General features: G+C 43.0%; 1 protein-coding gene across 1 annotated transcript in view; it reads right to left on the bottom strand.

Moving 5' to 3' along the window:
* Positions 1–5,484: 5,484 nt before the first annotated feature.
* Positions 5,485–18,809, bottom strand: part of LOC124138707 — a 28,277-nt gene continuing 14,952 nt past the window's right edge. Inside the window, exons 3-5 of the mRNA XM_046505521.2 lie at positions 17,464–17,537; positions 7,603–7,747; positions 5,485–6,605 (exon numbers count right to left, since the gene is read on the bottom strand). Coding sequence (XP_046361477.2) covers positions 6,208–6,605; positions 7,603–7,747; positions 17,464–17,537 — 617 coding nt within the window. The 3' untranslated portion in view covers positions 5,485–6,207. The remainder of the gene's footprint in view (positions 6,606–7,602; positions 7,748–17,463; positions 17,538–18,809) is intronic.

Raw genomic sequence — 18,809 nt, 5'->3', positions numbered from 1 at the left:
GTATTCCAGTTATATCGCGGCGTGTCAGCTTAAATGTGGGAGGAAAGCCCGAAGTGATGCAGGTCCCAGACGTTTACCACTTCAGTGAAACCCACGAGCACGGGTATGGTGCTGACAAACCTAGAAACATAATCGGGGCGAACCGGGATTCGAACCCACAATCATAGGTTTCTGGCGTGCCCAAGGGACGCAACTCTGCACTTTTGAGCAAGAGTCGTATGACGCTCTTTGAATGAACATGCCACATCGTAACTCAAAAGTTGTGAAATCTAGACAACTTTCTCTCTTAATCCCTTAACTAGCAAGATTATGTATTACATAGCCGTTTATCGAATATTTGATTTAAAAATATACCGTTTTGCTTTATGGTGCAGAACATATTGTTTTGGTTAACATTAATGCAAGTAAAAGGTTTCTTGAGGAAAAGCATGTACGCCATACTCATTATCCAAGGGTTGTCAGATACTGATGGAAATGCCATGTGATAGAGTACCAAGGAAATGTTATGAGAGAACCAGGAGGGATGTGGTGAAATTGGTTTTAACGTCGCGTCCAAGATTATTGCGCTTATATAGCGACGTGCATGCACGTGTGTGTGTTTGGCTGCTTGTACTAGTCCGGACTGATGCCGATTTATAGTGTTAGCACACTGAGATACCATGCCGCAGTTTAACATGAAAACCCCACTCAGACACAGTATACTGACTCCGAGCCGACCAGTCCTTGTTTTAGCTCTTTAATGCCGAGCGTAAAAAAGTCTACTTCTAAACTTGACTCCCGTTTGGAATGATTAGTGCGTATCAAATCAAATTTTGTTTTGTTTGTTTGTTAGATTAACGCCGCACTCAGCAATATTCCAGCAAAATGACGGCGGTTTGTAAATAATCGAGTCTGGACCAGACAATCCAGTGATTGATATCATGAGCATCGATCCACACAATTGAGATCGATGACATGCATCAATCAAGTCAGCGAGCTTGACCAACCGATCCCGTTAGTCACCTCTTACAACAAGCATAGTCACCTTTTACGGCAAGCATGGGTTGCTGAAGACCTATTCTACCCCGGATCTTCACAGGTCTCAAATTTTGAATGTATCAGCAAGAGTGGAAACATTAACAGACGCGGAGAGCAGCATCTTGGATGCTTTCAAGGAAATGCCGCTCTTAATACGAATAAATCAACTGAACACAACCTTACAAAAAGAGGTTTGCATGAATTTCGTGTCGCATCAGTCCCGTTTAGATGTAGTTTCCATTAACTACTTTACTAGGTAGCTATAGTAAATAGGTGAGGAACTCATGTGATACACGGTGGGAGTAACACGCAGTTATATACTAGGGAGCAGTAGTAACCGCATATTGGTAAGGAACTCATGCGATACACGGTGGGAGTAACACGCAGTTATATACTAGGGAGCAGTAGTAACCGCATATTGGCGAGGAAGTCATGTGATACACGGTGGGAGTAACACGCAGTTATATACTAGGGAGCAGTAGTAACCGCATATAGGTTAGGAAGTCATGTGACACACGGTGGGAGTAACACGCAGTTATATACTTGGGAGCAGTAGTAACCGCATATAGGAGAGGAAGTCATGTGATACACGGTGGGAGTAACACGCAATTATATACTAGGGAGCAGTAGTAACCGCATATTGGCGAGGAAGTCATGTGATACACGGTGGGAGTAACACGCAGTTATATACTAGGGAGCAGTAGTAACCGCATATTGGCGAGGAAGTCATGTGATACACGATTGGAGTAATACGCAGTTATATACTAGGGAGCAGTAGTAACCGCATATTGGTGAGGAAATCATGTGGTACACGGTGGGAGTAACACGCAGTTATATATTAGGGAGCAGTAGTAACCGCATATAGGTGAGGAAGTCACATGACAGCAGATGAGGGACATTGTATTGTTCTCTCACGACAGCAGTATCGAAGACCGAGCTGGCACGGTGACACAGATATCTGCTGTCATGCGTTGACCTCGTTTACACAACACGCACATAGGGACCGACAATTTGATTCGGGGGGCCTGGGAAACAGTTAAGTAATATCTTTTTTTGCAGCGTCCCCTTCCCTTGAAATATAAAAATGGTCGGTCTCTTTAACACACTCAGAGCCAATTGCAATCGTGATGAAACTTGATGGTATTGGACTAACCGAGATTATGTTATTATGAAACACTTTTTTGTGGTCAGAATTTTAATATTAACATATTATGTATAAGCTGACTAGTGCTGACACCTAAACCGTTGGCGCAAATTTTGGTATAGGCTGTTGTATTGTGTAATGTTACCGTTTGGATTCACATCAGCTCCAAGCGGCCTCGAGTTATTCTTTTCTTTAGGAGACGTGTTCTATGATGAATTTAGCGTGATGCGCCAAGGAAACCAAGAGTTTTGTAGGTAGTTGAGTGCATTAAATGGTGTAACTACACAAACGTAGAACCCGTGAACATCCGAGTCAGAATTGGTGTTCAGCAACCCATGCGAATATGCTTGTTGTAAGAGGCAACTAACGGGATCGGGTGGCCAGACTCGCTTACTTGTTTGATGCTCATGTTGTCAATCACTGGATTGTCGGGTTCAGATTATTTACAGACCGCCGTCATATAGCTTGAATATTGCTGAGTTCGGCATTAAACAACACACAACAACAACACAACACAAACGTACAAGAACGGTTTACACCGATTCACCTTTCCCAATAATCTCCATGATAAGTTTTACATTAATGGGGCCAGTACACGGGATGGCGACCTTTGAGCCTCCCGTGTGCGACCATAAAATTTGCCAGGTCGTCGTTGGAGGCTCAAAGGAGGCAGAATGGTTGCCTTGGTCCTTCCAAGGTGTTACACAGGAGGTTCAGACACCGCCATGGACGCCGTGAATTTTGAACATGTTCAAGACAGTCGCACAAAGTCGCCGAGTAGGTTGGTTGCTCAAAGGTGGCTCAAAGGAGGCAGAAGCATTGCGGTGTTGCAGAATGAAGGCACAGTAGTCGCCCAATGGTCGCCAGGTAATAGATGCGTTCTGCTGAAATAATTTCCCGACAATCTGGGCGATGATTGTGCCTCCCTTGTGCCTCCTTTGGGCGACCAACAGCATGCACTGAACGATAACTGTGGCAACCGCCGTGCCTTCATTCAGCGACCACGGCAACCCTTGAGACACAATGGCAATGCTTCCGCCTCTTTTCTGCCTCCTTTGAGCTACCTGTAGTGCCTCCTCACCCTGCCTATAAATATAGAGCTTGTACCTGCAGTGTTTCATTGTGGTTGTAGAAGCTGAGCAACTCGAGCAGTTACTGCTGAACAACTGCTGGAGCAGTTACATAGAAACATGATGTTATGGGTTTAGGAGACCATTGAACGTCCTGGCCAGTTTTTGATCGCCCAAGGGTGGCCCAAAGGTCGCAGCCCTGTGTAAAGGGGTCTTAATGAAGATAGAGGTGTCCGAAGAACCAGGGTCCCACTGTATGTGCTGCAACAACAACAAAACACTGTTGGCAGGAACATACTTTTTTATTCATAAACTTCCTGATAAAAGAGACTGATCTTGTTTAATACAGTTCATATACATATACATAACATACAAATTGTTTCTAGTTACAACGTACTCAAGCAAACTGAGAAAAAGCTTTGCCTATACTACGGTGATTCGGCATGGAAATTTCGCACAGTTACGCTTATCAACAACAGTACGGTACAAGAAAGTTTATGTATTGTGTTTAACTTGTTTCGGTTTAAAGTGTCGAACATACTTGGAAGAAGCGTCTATTATGACAAAAATTTAGACCCATTCGCCACCAAAACTTCGCTTCGGAAGTGACGTCACAATCCCCATCTCTCTTATCACCAAGCACAGGTGTTTTCTCGCAAATGTGAGTAATCTGATTGGACGGCTAAAATTTGCGATGTGTCTTTCGACAATGGTTCCAAACGAAGCTATTTGGATTGCAAATGGATCTTCACGGGGTATCAGACTATTCAGGGATTGACATCATGAGCATCGATCCTTGCAATTGGGATACGATGACTTGCAACAACCAAGACCTGATGACTCGATCCCGTTAGTCGCCTCTTCCGACAAGCATGGGTTGCTAAGGTCCAATTCTAACCCGGATCATCAAGGGTTACCAGACGACTGACAAGATACGATTACCAACATTAAATTTCAGGATTCCTCAGCATAACACGGTAGAGTGCAGCAGATGTCTTTGCAGATCAAGCACAGCACCACGAGAAGCAGTTATACACACAAAACATGTCTACCTGGAGAAGCAAGGACCACATGTCACATACTCAAAAGAAGTTAAACAAGAGCTTGCCACTAACGTGGCTATATCCCCCGCCCCTGTTGCAGAATTTATGACATAATTAAATCTAAACAAACCCTAACCTTTTCTAACCGAGGTGGAACTTGTCATGGAAACTGTAAAAAAATGAAGAGTTTGGAACCTAAGTTCATCTTGTTGCCATGGAAACGTAAAAAAATTCTAAATAGCAAAAGGCACCAGTTCAGCATGTACCTAACAGACCTGCAAAGTTTGATGAAAAAATATTGAACGGTTTATGAGTTATACTCCGGAAACGAACCCTACCCTCACAGAACCTAAGTCCATCTTGTTGCCATGGAAACGTAAAAAATAAAAATTTCTAAAATTTCTAAATAGCAAAAGGCACCAGTTCAGCATGTACTTCACAGACCTGCAAAGTTTCATGAAAAAATATTGAACGGTTTCTGAGTTATGCTCCGGAAACGGAAACGTGACGGACGGACGGGGCCCGTTTCTATATCCCCCGAATCGTTCATATTACCATAGTTAATCTGTCATACCATCTTTAACTTCTTTTGAGCAGTAATCCACTGACTGAAAAACCAATGTGCATTCAGTGTCGCACAACATTATTTTCACATATATTCGGAGGCCAATCTTCATCAGTTTTGGTGCACAGACGTTATTTATTTTTATACACTGAATGACTAGAGGACAGAGGATTGTAGCAGAATGGTGGCATACTCGTGATCCAAGCATCGTCGGTGGCATGATCTTCCACTACAAAAGAACACTGTATTTAGGAGAAGGTAACTTGGTTGAAGACAAACTTCACACAATTACATAAACCAGTCAGGCACACAAACTAAACAACGTGTTGCTTATCAATTGAATAAACAAATAACAGGTTGGAATAAAATGGATTCTTGAGGTCCTACAGAAGTTAATCCTTGGTCAATGATGTTAAATAGGGTTTCGACTGTAGCTCAGGAAAAACGGATGTAAATCTAGTCTATCTATAACAAAAAAAGTGTAACGATTTGAACGTATTTGTCCCAAAGTTCATTCTTGGATGATATGCGAGAGAGATTATCATGACTCTGTTTCAATTGTTGAAATACTGTTGAGCGGACAGGCAGGTGTATTCTGCTCCTGCATAACATTCTTTAACATCCCATGTGGGGAATCGAACCGGGTCTTCGGCATGACAAGCAAACGCCTTACCCACTAGGCTACCCAATGGCGCCCATAGCGGAAGGTTCTCAACATACAATTCACATATATATATACACGTCATGCCTACATCATGTACTTCTCATTGGGTAGGTAAAGGATCTTATACAAATAAGATCTGTATCATATAATTCATGATAGGGTTTATAATATCGTTTGTTTATTATCCATGTATTTGTCAGGGTTAGAATAGGAGTGAGAATATTAGGATTTACGCAGCTTTTAGCAATATTCAAGCAAGATCACGGCGGGGGACACCAGAAGTGGGTTTTACACATTGCACCCTTGTGGGAATCCAACCCGGCCTTCGGCGTGACGAGCGAACGCTTTAACCACTAACTAGGCTCTCCACCACCCCGATAAGTATCCGAAATCGTTACTCAATCAAATATACAAATCGACCATTCGTGACCCCTCGTGACATTCCATACGATACCCAGGATGGTGGAGAGCTAGAACGCCTCCTTCCACAAAGGCATCCAACTTCTACGAGCGATGTACTTAAGGTACTTATAACAGTAGTTCGTTTTGTGGAAAGAGATCCACTTTAATGTTAATCAAATTCTATCAAGAAACGAGTTTTCCAGTTTGTTCCGCATTGTGAACATCAAGAATCAGTTCTAATGACTAATTAGGTTTATGTGCACAGATAACATACAGCACTTCAACGAATTATCCTTCCACAGCTAAGATTCCTCAAAAAGAGCTTTTGATGATTCTTTAATTTCATTGAATTGTCTCTGCGTGTGTTTCTGGATTGTCTCGATGGAGCCGGGAAGCTTTCGGAGCTTGTTGATGTTGGCCACGCACATCTTCATTGCTTCTGGTTCATCAGTGCTGCTGATGTTGGACTTGGAGATCTCTCTCCTCAAGCTCTGTTCATCGTCCAGCACCACCTGGATGGTGTTCTTCACCTTTGGAGCCTTTTCCAGAATACTTCTGGTGAGTTTGTTTGCTTTGTTGAAGAGTTCTAGAGCTTCCAGTGTGTCCTCAGCCGGCCCTTTACACATCCGGGACACCTCGAGGCGATCATACTCTATCGTGATGCTAAACCGGGTGCGAGACGCGGACAGGGCAGCGCTACCTGGAGGTAGATATATATCTATGTATTATTGTTCCTGTTTGTTGTTTAACGCCGCATTCAGCAATATTCCAGCTGTATGACGGCGGTCTGTAAATAATCGAGTCTGGAGCAGACAATCCAGGGATTGACGTCATGAGCATCGATCCACGCAATTGGGATAAGATGACATGCATCCACCAAGTCAGCGAGCCTGACCAACCGACCCCGTTAGTCGCCTCCTACGACAAGCATAGTCACCTTTTACGGCAAGCATGGGTTGCTGAAGACCTATTCTACCCCGGATCGTTACGGGTCATCCATGTATTAACACTTCAGCACAATTGAACAAAAAGTCATATATTTCTTCCAAAATATACGTCCATTGTCACAGGTAACAAAGAAACGTCCCTGTATACCACGCCCATGTGCACATACCTGCAATGTGTTGGTGTAAAATACAATGGCGTATCAACCATTACTGATCTTGACAGCAAGATAGCAAACATCAATGTGAAGTTCCCTATTTGTCGGGGCAGAATCTGAAGTAAATATTTTCTCCCGAAGAACAATTAAAAGGTCTAAAACTGTACACAGTATCTCCTGTCTGCACCGTTCTTTTTCAATTTAAAAGTTGACTTCCTGTGTGTGTGTGGTGCTTTTGTGTGTGTGTGTGTGTGTGTGTGTGTGTGTGTGTGTGTGTGTGTGTGTGTGTGTGTGTGTGTGTGTGTGTGCTTTGTGTGTGTGTGTGTGTGGTTGGTAACAAGAAGTATTTCTGTATGACGCGCGTGGGGAACCATCGAACTTCCGCTCTCCGGACAGTGTACAATATATGGACTATAGCTATTATTATCATTATCATCATCATCACAACCACTACTACTACTCACCACCACCACCACCACCACCACTACCACTACTACTACTACTACTATTATTTTATTATTATTATTATCCACATGAGCTAAACTTCCAGGTTATCATAATATCTTTCCTGACCAGACATCCGTCAACAACTTACCGCAGCGTTTCCTCAGCAGCTTCATACATTCAGACAAGACAGGGATGCCTCTCGTCTCATACTCAAATACAGCTTTGAAGTCGTGCATAGTGTTCTTGAGCGAGTTGAAGCTCTCGAGCAGGTCGTTGTACAGCTTGCTGTGGTCCTGGAATGTCAGAGTAGAGTAATCGTGTGCATGATGCCACAAAAGAAATTTAAGTAGTGTACTTGAGAACAATTTCTAACACACCTGTGGGCTAGAAACCTATTTGAGATACTGGTATGAAGCATATGTGTGAGATCAATTTCCAGGTCGGTGATTGGCTACTCAAAGGTGATGACCTGAGGTCAGATTATGACGGACCAGTCTGATTGCACTTCTTTGATAAGTTGCACGTGCACGTACTTCAGTCGAATTCACCTACGTCTGTGTAATAAAAGTTCTTGATCTTATATGGTTTGCATTATCATAATCGTCTGGATAATCCACAGAAATGATTGAAACTTATTTGTGGAGGGTCCTACTAGATATGAGTAGTAGGTTGGTTGGTTGATTTGTTGTTTAACGCTGCACTCAGCAATATTCCAGCTATATGACGGCGGTCTGTAAATAATCGAGTCTGGACCAGACAATCCAGTGATTAATATCATGAGCATCGATCCGCGCAATTGAGATCGATGACATGCATTAACCAAGTCGGCGAGCCTGACCACCCGATCCCGTTAGTCGCCTTGTACGACAAGCATAGTCACCTTTTACGGCAAGCATGGGTTGCTGAAGACCTATTCTACCCCGGAATCTTCACGGGTCAGATATGAGTAGTAAGCCGGATGAAGGTTTTAATCACCGTTGTGTTATGTATTAATGCGCCACTGTGATCCTGATTGTTTGTTTGTTGTTTCACGCCGCACACAGCAGTATTCCAGCTATATGGTCTGTAAATAATCGAGTCTGGACCAGACAATCCAGTGATTGACATCATGAACATCGATCCACGCAATCGGGATCGATGACATGCATCAACCATGTTAGCGAGCCTGACCACCCGATCCCGTTAGTCGCCTCTTACGACAAGCAGAGTCGCCTTTTACAGCAAGCATGGGTTGCTGAAGACCTATTCTATCCCGGATCTTCACGGGTCGATCCTGAGAATAGACCAAATATACATGGATCCGGTTTGGGTTGACGTAAGAAACAGATTACTTCACTCGTGTGTGTCAAATACTATTTGTCTTACGACTCACTTTCGCTCTTTAGATACGTTTTGACACAACTCATTGTGAGACAAATAGTATCTGACAAGACATTCGTTTAGTGATCTCGATACAGGATCTATATATATCCTCAATAGTTTTCATCTTATTCTGGGGGCGGTCGGGTAGCCTAGTGGTTAAAGCGTTCGCTCGTCACGCCGAAGACCCGGGTTCGAATCCCGACATGGGTACAATGTGTGAAGCCCATTTCTGGTGTCCCCCGCCGTGATATTGCTGGAATATTGCTAAAAGCGGCGTAAAACCTCACTCACTCACTCATCTTATTCTGCAATTGGATTTTTTGGTTTAATCGTTTGGTGTGTGACGCCGTGACGGATTCCAGCTCTATGACAGCCTGTAAATAGTCGAGTCAGAGATGATTGATATTATTCGCAACGATCCACGCCATCAATCTAGTCACCCAGCCTCACCACCTGGTCGCGCCATTCGACCAACATAGGTTGCTTGAGACCAATTGTACCCTGGATCCCTAGGGACTCCTGTTAATGGAGTTTGAGTGAACAAAAGGTAAGATGGTCAGACAACACACTTCGTGGTGATGTGTTCGAACAATTCCTATTCCTAATCCAAACTTTGAGACATGTTATTGTAAGCGAATTATTGTAAACATATCAAGAAACGGACATTCTAAGTTTGCAATAATCCTTTTCAAGCCATGCGAATAAAATATGTTTAAACAAAACAGACACATATTGCAAGATCTTTCCTCGTTAAAATGTAAATATTTTATCATGATATAAAAAACGGAAAGATGTTAAAAGATGGTACTTGTTGTTTCCCTGCTTGGCGCTCGGTATTTGGGGGCTAAAACAAGGACTGGACGGCTCGGAGTCTAAATATTGTGACATGAGTGGGATATTCATGTTAAACTGCGGTATGGTATCGCAGTGGACTAGCAGTTTAAAATTGACTCGTACAACCTTGAAAGCGACGTTAAAACCCATTTCACCTGACCTCATACTGGCCTTAGCATAGGTCGAAGGTTTTTGCTATAACTGTATTGCTTCAGACGAATTCATTCTTGCATCCTTGACTTCTAGTTATCAAACTTGTCAATTTGTCCAATGAAATTTATATCCCATTTAAACTAGAAAAATGTCCGGAATGTTTTAAAATAATATCTATATATTGTTCCTGCAAGGAGTGTGTCCTTGTAAAAAAATGGATTTATTTTCCCGGATTAAAACGTCGGTTCTTACGGAGTCATTACTTCAGTCCAGGAAGTCACGTTATCCTGCTGTCAGCATTTTTGTGACGTAATTCTATGGAAGCTGACATGCACTTAGGGGGCATTTCAAAAGTTCCGCTCTGGAAAAAACTTATTTTTAAAGATTTGTGACATTCGCTCCAAAACGTAATTGTGGAAATGCTGACATCTTCAAGGTTTCAATTCGAAAAACAAGCAACCCTCGTACCAAGGCATGGATTTTATAGAAATTAGTTGCTGAACAGCACGGAACGCCAAAAAACATAGGAGTTTTTGAACCGACGCAATCATTCTGGTATTTCAAACTGCATTTTCATCCATTTACGCTGAGATGAGGTGAAATGGGGTTCAACGTCGCGTTCAAGATTGTCACGCTCAAGACTGTCACGCTTAGGTAACTTGCATGCACGTGTGTGTGTGGTTGCCAGTACTTATACCGGTCTTATTGTGCCAGGATACCGTGCGCAGTTCAACAGTGATACTTAATTCAGACACAGTACACAGACTCCGAAGTGACCAGTCATTTTACCCCCTTCAATGTCGAACGCCAAGCAGGGTAACAACAAGTACCATCTTTTAACGTCTTTTGGTATGAATCGGCCGGGAATCGAACCACCGACCTTCCGCTCTTGAGGCAGATGCTCTATCCGCTAGACCTCGAAGACGGTCCCATTTGTGTTTAAGATATTTAGAGGTGAGGTGAGGTGAAATGGGTTTTAACGTCGCGTCCAAGATTATTGCACTTATATAGCGACGTGCATGCACGTGTATATGTGGCTGCTTGTACTACTCCGGACTGATGCCGATTTATAGTGCTAGCACACTGAGATACCATGCCGCAGTTTAACATGAATATCCCACTCAGACACAGTATACTGACTCTGAGCCGACCAGTCCTTGTTTTAGCCCCTTAATGCCGAGCGCCAGACAGGGTAACAACAAGTACCATCTTTTAACGTCTTTTGGTATGAATCGACCGGGAATCGAACCACCGACCTTCCGCTCTTCAGGCAGATGCTCTATCCGCTAGGCCTCGAAGACGGTCCCATTTGTGTTTAAGGTATTTAGAAAAGGAAATACCATAAATAATAAATGTTTGCAGAGTAAATCGTCATTACCGTCATTCTTGTGGATGCAAACAGATAAAACAGATGTTTATGACTGCGAAAACGTATACCTACCACCTCTCACAATCTGTTTTATTAATTCTACTTAACATACGCTGTATTGTACTTTATAGTGTAAAATTAGTAATGTCGCTCCATATATATAGTGTATTATTTTGTTGGTTCGGTAATTGTAACTGCATTTGTGCTGCATATTTTGTGAAAAGGGAAGTGTCGTGTATTGTTTGTTTGTTTGTTGTTTAACGCCGCGCTGTAAGCCGAAGGTCTGTAAATAATCGAGTCTTGACCAGACAATCCAGTGATTCTCATCATGAACATCGATCCACGCAATTAGGATACGATGACATGCATCAACCAAGTCAGCGAGTCTGACCACCGGAGTCGCCTCTTGCTTGGTTGCTGAAAAACTATTCAAACCCGGATCTTCACGGGTCGGAAGAGTCAAGTAAAGAGGGGGGCGGTTGTGGTTTGATGGCGAGGTAGTAGGGATTTGTTGGAGACAAATTTCAGTACCTCAAGACATACACAAATCCTTTGAAAGGGAGCCACGAACAATCTTCTTGGACTCAAGAATCCCAAATGGTCGGGCCTCAGTGAGTTCATTTTTACCCAATCCAATTCACGTGTTCACGTCAATTAGAAAATCACAACCTAATTCCTACATGAAGGCGAAATTGTGTCTGCCGTGGGCTGCGAAATGCACGGAGTTTCGGAAGTCTCAGTCTCAAAAGGCGTCACGTGGGAACAGCATTTTTAATAGTCTCCTCATCCAACCCCTGGTGTCACCATGTGGTATTCTTAATTAGTGGTTCCCATGAAGTGCCACAGCCGTCAGATATACACAATGTCGGTCTGTTGCGGTAGTGTCTTTGCTGTCAGTTTAAAAGACGGTCGAGTCAACTCCATTGAAGTTCAATGTCATGTCATGCGTCACTAACGACAAATCATTGTTATTTGTGAAGTGGTGTTTCCAAATTATGCCTCTTTTCTCCCAGGTCTCTTCTATGTATTCTGTGATTTTCAGCATATAGTTAAGGTACACGTAATGTGTTGTTTTCTCAAAAGGCATGAAATGTGTTTGTGATTATTTTTTTTATCTCTTTGACCCAACAAGTAACATATCTTAATGTTTATTTATTGAGACTGGTGGCCAGAGACCTATATTTTCATAGGGTAAAAGAACATTTTCCTTTCATGTTGGTTTGCTTGTATAAAGCTGCACTGATATTCAAGATTGTCGCACATATATGTGCATTCACGTGTGTGTGTGTGTGTGTGTGTGTGTATGTGTGTGTGTGTGTGTTTGTGTGTGTGAGAGAGAGAGAGAGAATGTGTGTGTGTGTGTGTGAGAGAGAGAGAGAGAGAGAGAGAGAGAGAGAGAGAGAGAGCCTGCTTGTACTACTTTATAGTGCTATCCCACTGAGATACCATGCCGCAGCTAAACATGATTACCCCACACAGACACAGTAAACTGACTCCGAGCCGATCAGTCCTTCTCTCAGACCGTTAATGCCGAGCGCCCAGCTGGGTAACAACAAGTACCATCTTTAATTGTCTTTTGGTAAGACGTGTCCGGGGATTGAACCCCGAACCTTCCGCAGACGCTCTACCACTAGACCATGCAGGCGGTCTTGTTAAACAGCATGGTAAACGTACATACCAATGTTTTCGTGTATTTTATCGTTTCTTGTAGACATTAGCATACAAAGCAGGTGCCGGGGTGGGTAGTCTGTTAATTTCCAGGGAATGTCATTATTTATCAGTTAATATAATTGTGACTTTTGCATCAAGCATTGATTTAATCTATTTCGCTCTTTAGAGTATTAACTGTACAAATATTTCGTCTTGATACATTTACTTTCATAAACCCTAAACAAATATTATCGGCAGTGGTTATGGGCAACGGACATATATATAAGGACCTGTTCCTAACATTCACTTTGATTCCCCAACATGGGTACAATGTGTGGACGCTTTGGGGTAGTCTTGTGGCTAAAGCTGTCGCTCGTCACGCCTAAGTCCGGGTTCGATTCCCCTACATAGATACAATGCGTGAAGCCCCTTTCTGGTGTCCCCCGCAGTGATATTGCTGGAATATTGCTTAAAAACGGCGTAAAACCCTACTCACTCATTTACAATGTGTGAAGCCCATGTTTGGTGTCCCCCGCCGTGATATTTCACTCATTACGTTTACTGGAGGTAATGTTCGCATATTTATAAGAAGTGATCAAATAGAACGTATTTGTATGTACAGGGTGGCTTACTGGAAACAATCCATTGCTCTCTGGCGCCCTAAAACCTTATATCTTCTCGAGGCAAGGGAGTTAACTGACTGTAAAAGTCCAGTTTCCACCCTTGCCGAACTAGGATGGAATTTCCAGGCTCGATCGTAGCACCACCAGTGGCTATTACGAGTTATGTCCCTTCTATGTTCCTCCTATTGACCAATCAGATTCCACCTCTCATATCACGGCGGCGCTCAGTCAAGACGATCTGCTCGATAGTCAAGGTCTGTATTGTGATAAAACGGCTCTTACCTCGCGAAGTGCATCAAATTATGTGAGCACCTTCATTTAAAAAAATGAAAGAATTTGCAAAATATCTGTCGACGCCCAGTTGGCGATACACATGCTTTGCAGATCCTGCAGTCGACTGAAATTTGCACTTTGAATTTTTACGAACCGGATGTCTCGTTCGTTGCGCTATTTTGATTGGACTATGCATAGACTCGTTAGAACAGCCAAAATGTAACTCCATAATTGCAGCCTAGTTCGGCAAGGGTGGAAACTGGACTTTTACAGTCAGTTAACTCCCTTGCCTCGGGAAGACACCCATACAGAGTAGACTTCTTGTGTTTCATCTCTCGGTTCCATCCAGACGAAAACCTGGGCCTGAACTGAGTGAGTTAGTGAGTGAGTTGGGTTTAACGCCGCTTTTAACAGTATTCCAGTTATATCGCGGCGTGTCAGCTTAATGTGGGAGGAAAGCCCGAAGTGATGCAGGTCTCAGACGTTTACCACTTCGGTGAAACCCACGAGCACGGGTATGGTGCTGACAAACCTAGAAACACAATCGGGGCGAACCGGGATTCGAACCCACAATCATAGGTTTCTGGCGTGCCCAAGGGACGCAACTCTGCACAGCGAATCGCGGCGCCTTAGACGACTGGGCCACCCGTGCCCCCTACCTGGGCCTGAACTGAACAGTGTGATGATAGGGTACATTGACGGTTTGCTATGGTGATCATGCGAGAGTTATATTGAATTTCTCTTTATCAGATAATGTCATTCTTAAAATAATCGAATTTTCTGGCACTGAAATAACGTCTGCGTATGAATACAGATAGTGAGTTAGTCGGTGATGAGGTGAAATGAGTCTCAACGTCGCGTTCAAGATTCGACACACGGGTGACTGCAATCTTTGTCAATCGCGTTTTAAATACTACATCTGCACGTACGTTCCTGTCAGTCAGCGCTGGTAATGTTCGTACTCTGCAGATGCTGCTAATTATGGTCGCTCGCAGGCACATCACTGCCGATCCTCAGTCGGACTGTAACCATGTGATCAGAACTCAATGATTACAATACACTATAGTCACAATACACTATTGTCCCAATACACTATAGTCACCAATACACTATAGTCACCAAAACACTATTGTCACCAATACACTATAGTCACCAATACACTATAGTCACCAATACACTATAGTCACCAATACACTATTGTCACCAATACACTATAGTCACCAATACACAATTCTCACAATACATTATAGTCACAAATACACTATTGTCACCAGTACACTATAGGCACCAATACACTATAGTCACCAATACACTATTGTCACAATACACTATAGTCACCAATACACTATAGTTACCAACACACGATAGTCAAAATACACTATTGTCACAATAGACTATAGTCACCAATACACTATAGTCACCAATACACTATTGTCACAATACACTATAGTCACCAATACACTATAGTTACCAACACACGATAGTCAAAATACACTATTGTCACCCATACACTAAAGTCACCAATTCACTTTTGACACCAATACACTATTGTCACCAAGACACTATAGTCACCAATACACTATAGTCATCAATACACTATTGTCACCAAGACACTATAGTCACCAATACACTATAGTCATCAATACAATATTGACACCAATACACTACAGTCACCAATACACTATTGTCACCAATACACTATAGTCACAATACACCATGTCTCCAATTCATTAGGACCATCGTCTCGAGGCAAGAGCATTAACTGACTTTAAAAGACCAGTTTCCACCCTTGCCGATCTAGGCTGGAATAAGGGAGTGTTATTTTGGCTGGACAAACGAGTCCATGCATAATCTAGTGAAAAACGCGTAAGGAACTGGACATCCTTTTTGCATGTCCGATTGCAGGATTTGCAAAGCATGTGTACCGCCAGTTTGGCGTCAACAGATATTTCCCAAATCTTTTCATGTTCTTAATCAAGGAACACAAATTGATGCACGGCGCTAGGTAAGACCCATTATATTATATTTGTTTGCAGCAAATGCAAGTGATATGAGAGGTGGAATCTGATTGGTCAAAAGGCGGGACATAAAAGGGGCATAACTCGTAATAGCCAGTCCGTGTGCGAGATACGCTAAAGTGTAATTTATTACATGCGGAAAGCGCACGTTAAATCCCCGAAAATTCAATCCAATCCAATAGCCAGTGGTGGCGCTACAATCGAGCCTAGAAATTCCAGCCCAGTTCGGCAAGGGTGGAAACTGGACTTTTAAAGTCAGTTAACTCCCTTGCCTGGGGAAGATGTCCGCGACCAGCCTTGCCCAACCGCATGACCACGCCAAGCCACGCACGTTGTCTCAGGCAATTAAATAAAGCTATAAGTTACCATGTATCGTTTACGCCTTTTAACGAAAATAGGTTTTGCTTATCTGCCCAGAATCGATATAAACGACAATCAGTGTTGAAAGTTCGAAATGCAAGCGACAAATACGTCAAGTTTAAGAGATATTTGATCTGTCGATTTCATTTAATTGTGATTAATGAAAGGCAAAAGATGTGGAACACAGAAACATAGAGTTGAAGGCTAGACGCGGTCAAATCGCGAGAACACAATTACTCAGTTTTACGGGGTGTCAACTTAAATAGGTATCTGATACACACGAAAACCTTTGCCCTACTATAGACACTGAGGGAACCACATCGATTATCAAGAGTATGACATCTCCATTGCCGTGTGATATATAACTTAGACCCACTCGCCACCTTGGCATCCCGACTCGTATTGCACGGCACTTAAAATAACCGTCCAATCAAATTACTGTCCTGAGCGAGAGAAATTCTTGGAGGGGATGGAGGTGAAGACGTCCCTTCCACCAAGCTGTGGTGGCGGATGGTTAATGTATAAAATACAATAGAAAAGAGACACCATACAATTAATATATTTACGAAAATTCAAGAAACATATATGATGTTTACCGTCAGTTCAAGTAATTGCTTGACCCAGAATCATATTTGTCAAACATATGGTACAGAAATTTTCGTTACATCAGTAGAGTGTGGGTGAGTGAGTTTGAATTTACGCCGCTTTTAGCAAAATTCCAGCAATATCACGTCGGGGGACACAAGAAATGGGTTTGACACATCGTACCCATGTCGGGAATCGAACCCGGGTCTCCGGCGTGACGAGCGAACGCTTTAACCACTAAGCTACCCGACCTCCCCCGTTACATCAGTAGACTTGGCCTAAATTATCTAAACATTATCATTTGTTGTTTAACGCCGCACTCAGCAATATTCCAGCTATATGTCTGCGTTCTGTAAATAATCGAGTCTGAGTGAGTGAGTGAGTGAGTGAGTGAGTGAGTGAGTGAGTGAGTGAGTGAGGTTTTACGCCGCTTTTAGCAATATTCCAGCAATATCACGGCGGGGGACACCAGAAATGGGCTTCACACATTGTGCACATGTCGGGAATCGAACCCGGGTCTTCGGCGTGACGAGCGAACGCTTTAACCACTAGGCTACCCGACCGCCCCTAATCGAGTCTGAACCAGACAATCCAGTTGTAGACATCATGAACATCGATCTACGCAATTGGGATCAATAGCAATTACGCAATTTCATCAACCAAGTCAGCGAGACAAACAAACAACAAATCATACCATAATCACACACGCTAGGTGGTACTCTTCAACGGGGTCCCAAAGGGTGATTTTTTTTGTTTGTTTAGGCAATACGTTTTGATCTTACCTGAAACGTCTTGTCTAATGCAGGTAAGGGCAGCTTGGCACAATGAACTTTAGCGAGCTCTTCAACTGACGTCACTGGGTAAGAAAAGAAGTGTGATCACATAACAGTGTTTACGTAATAGTGTTGTTGTTGGTTTGTTGTTTAACGCTGCACTCAGCAATATTCCAGCTATATGACGGAGGTCTGTAAATAATCGAGTCTGGACCAGACAATCCAGTGATTGATATCATGAGCATCGATCCACGCGATTGGGATTGATGACATGCTTCAACCAGGTCAGCGAGCCTGACCACCCGATCCCGTTAGTCGCCACTTACGACAAGCATAGTCGTCTTTTACGGTAAGTATGGGTTGCTGGAGACCCATTCTACCCCGGATCTTCACGGGTCGTAATAGTGAGTGAAGTGAATGTTGTTTTACGCAGCAGTTATACATGATGGCATTAAAATGAAGTGAATGAAAACCAGTGGTTGATAGCGAAAGAGACGACTCATACCGCCGTGTAAGATGACACACAATCGGCCAGACCACACATTGTACCATGCGATCCACATTAGTCGAATCATTCGATCATATTTACATTGTCTTGAGTGGTCTGAACAAGTTGTATTTGTTTGTTGTATACGCCGCACTCCAGCTATTATGACGGTGGTCAGAAAATAATCGAGTCTGGACCAGACAATCCAGTGATTGACGTAATGTCCATACATCCACGCAATTGAGATACAATGACATGCATCAACCAGGTCAGCGAGCCTGACCACCCGATCCCGTTAGTCGCTGTTTGGTTGATGCATATCATCGATCATCTTCCCGAGGCAAGAGAGTTAACTGACTGTATATAGTCAGTTAACTCACTTGCCTCGGGAAGATGGTCATCTATCCCAATTGCGTAGATCGATGCTCATGATATCAATCACTGGATTGTCTGGTCCAGACTCGATTATTTACAGACCGCCGTCATATAGCTGGAATATTGCTGAGTGCGGCGTTAAACAACAAACCAACCAACCACCGATCTGCAATTCTGGTCGGAAGCATCTTTCCCTGAATTACGGGGCGATATAACCTTCTGATTACTCGACCGGAAATGAGACGGAAAATCAGTTATAAGCACTGACATTTTGAAATTAAACAAACATAAAAAAATACACTTTCTGAAAGATTCTAATGAAGCTTGGAAGAGGATATTTAAACAAACTCAAAGCCATTGGAAAGGAGCACAATTGTACGAAGGTGTCTGTGACCGGTTGAATGTCATCCAATCGGAAATATAAACTCGGCTCCGTCCCTACACCACTCAACTGTTTGAAATCATTTCCGGATCTCCTGTGGCTGATACAAAC

Source organism: Haliotis rufescens, unplaced genomic scaffold (genome assembly GCF_023055435.1).
Source record: "Haliotis rufescens isolate VD_foot unplaced genomic scaffold, xgHalRufe1.0.p SCAF_15, whole genome shotgun sequence".
NCBI lineage: Eukaryota > Metazoa > Mollusca > Gastropoda > Lepetellida > Haliotidae > Haliotis > Haliotis rufescens.
This window is presented reverse-complemented; position numbering and strand designations above follow the sequence as displayed.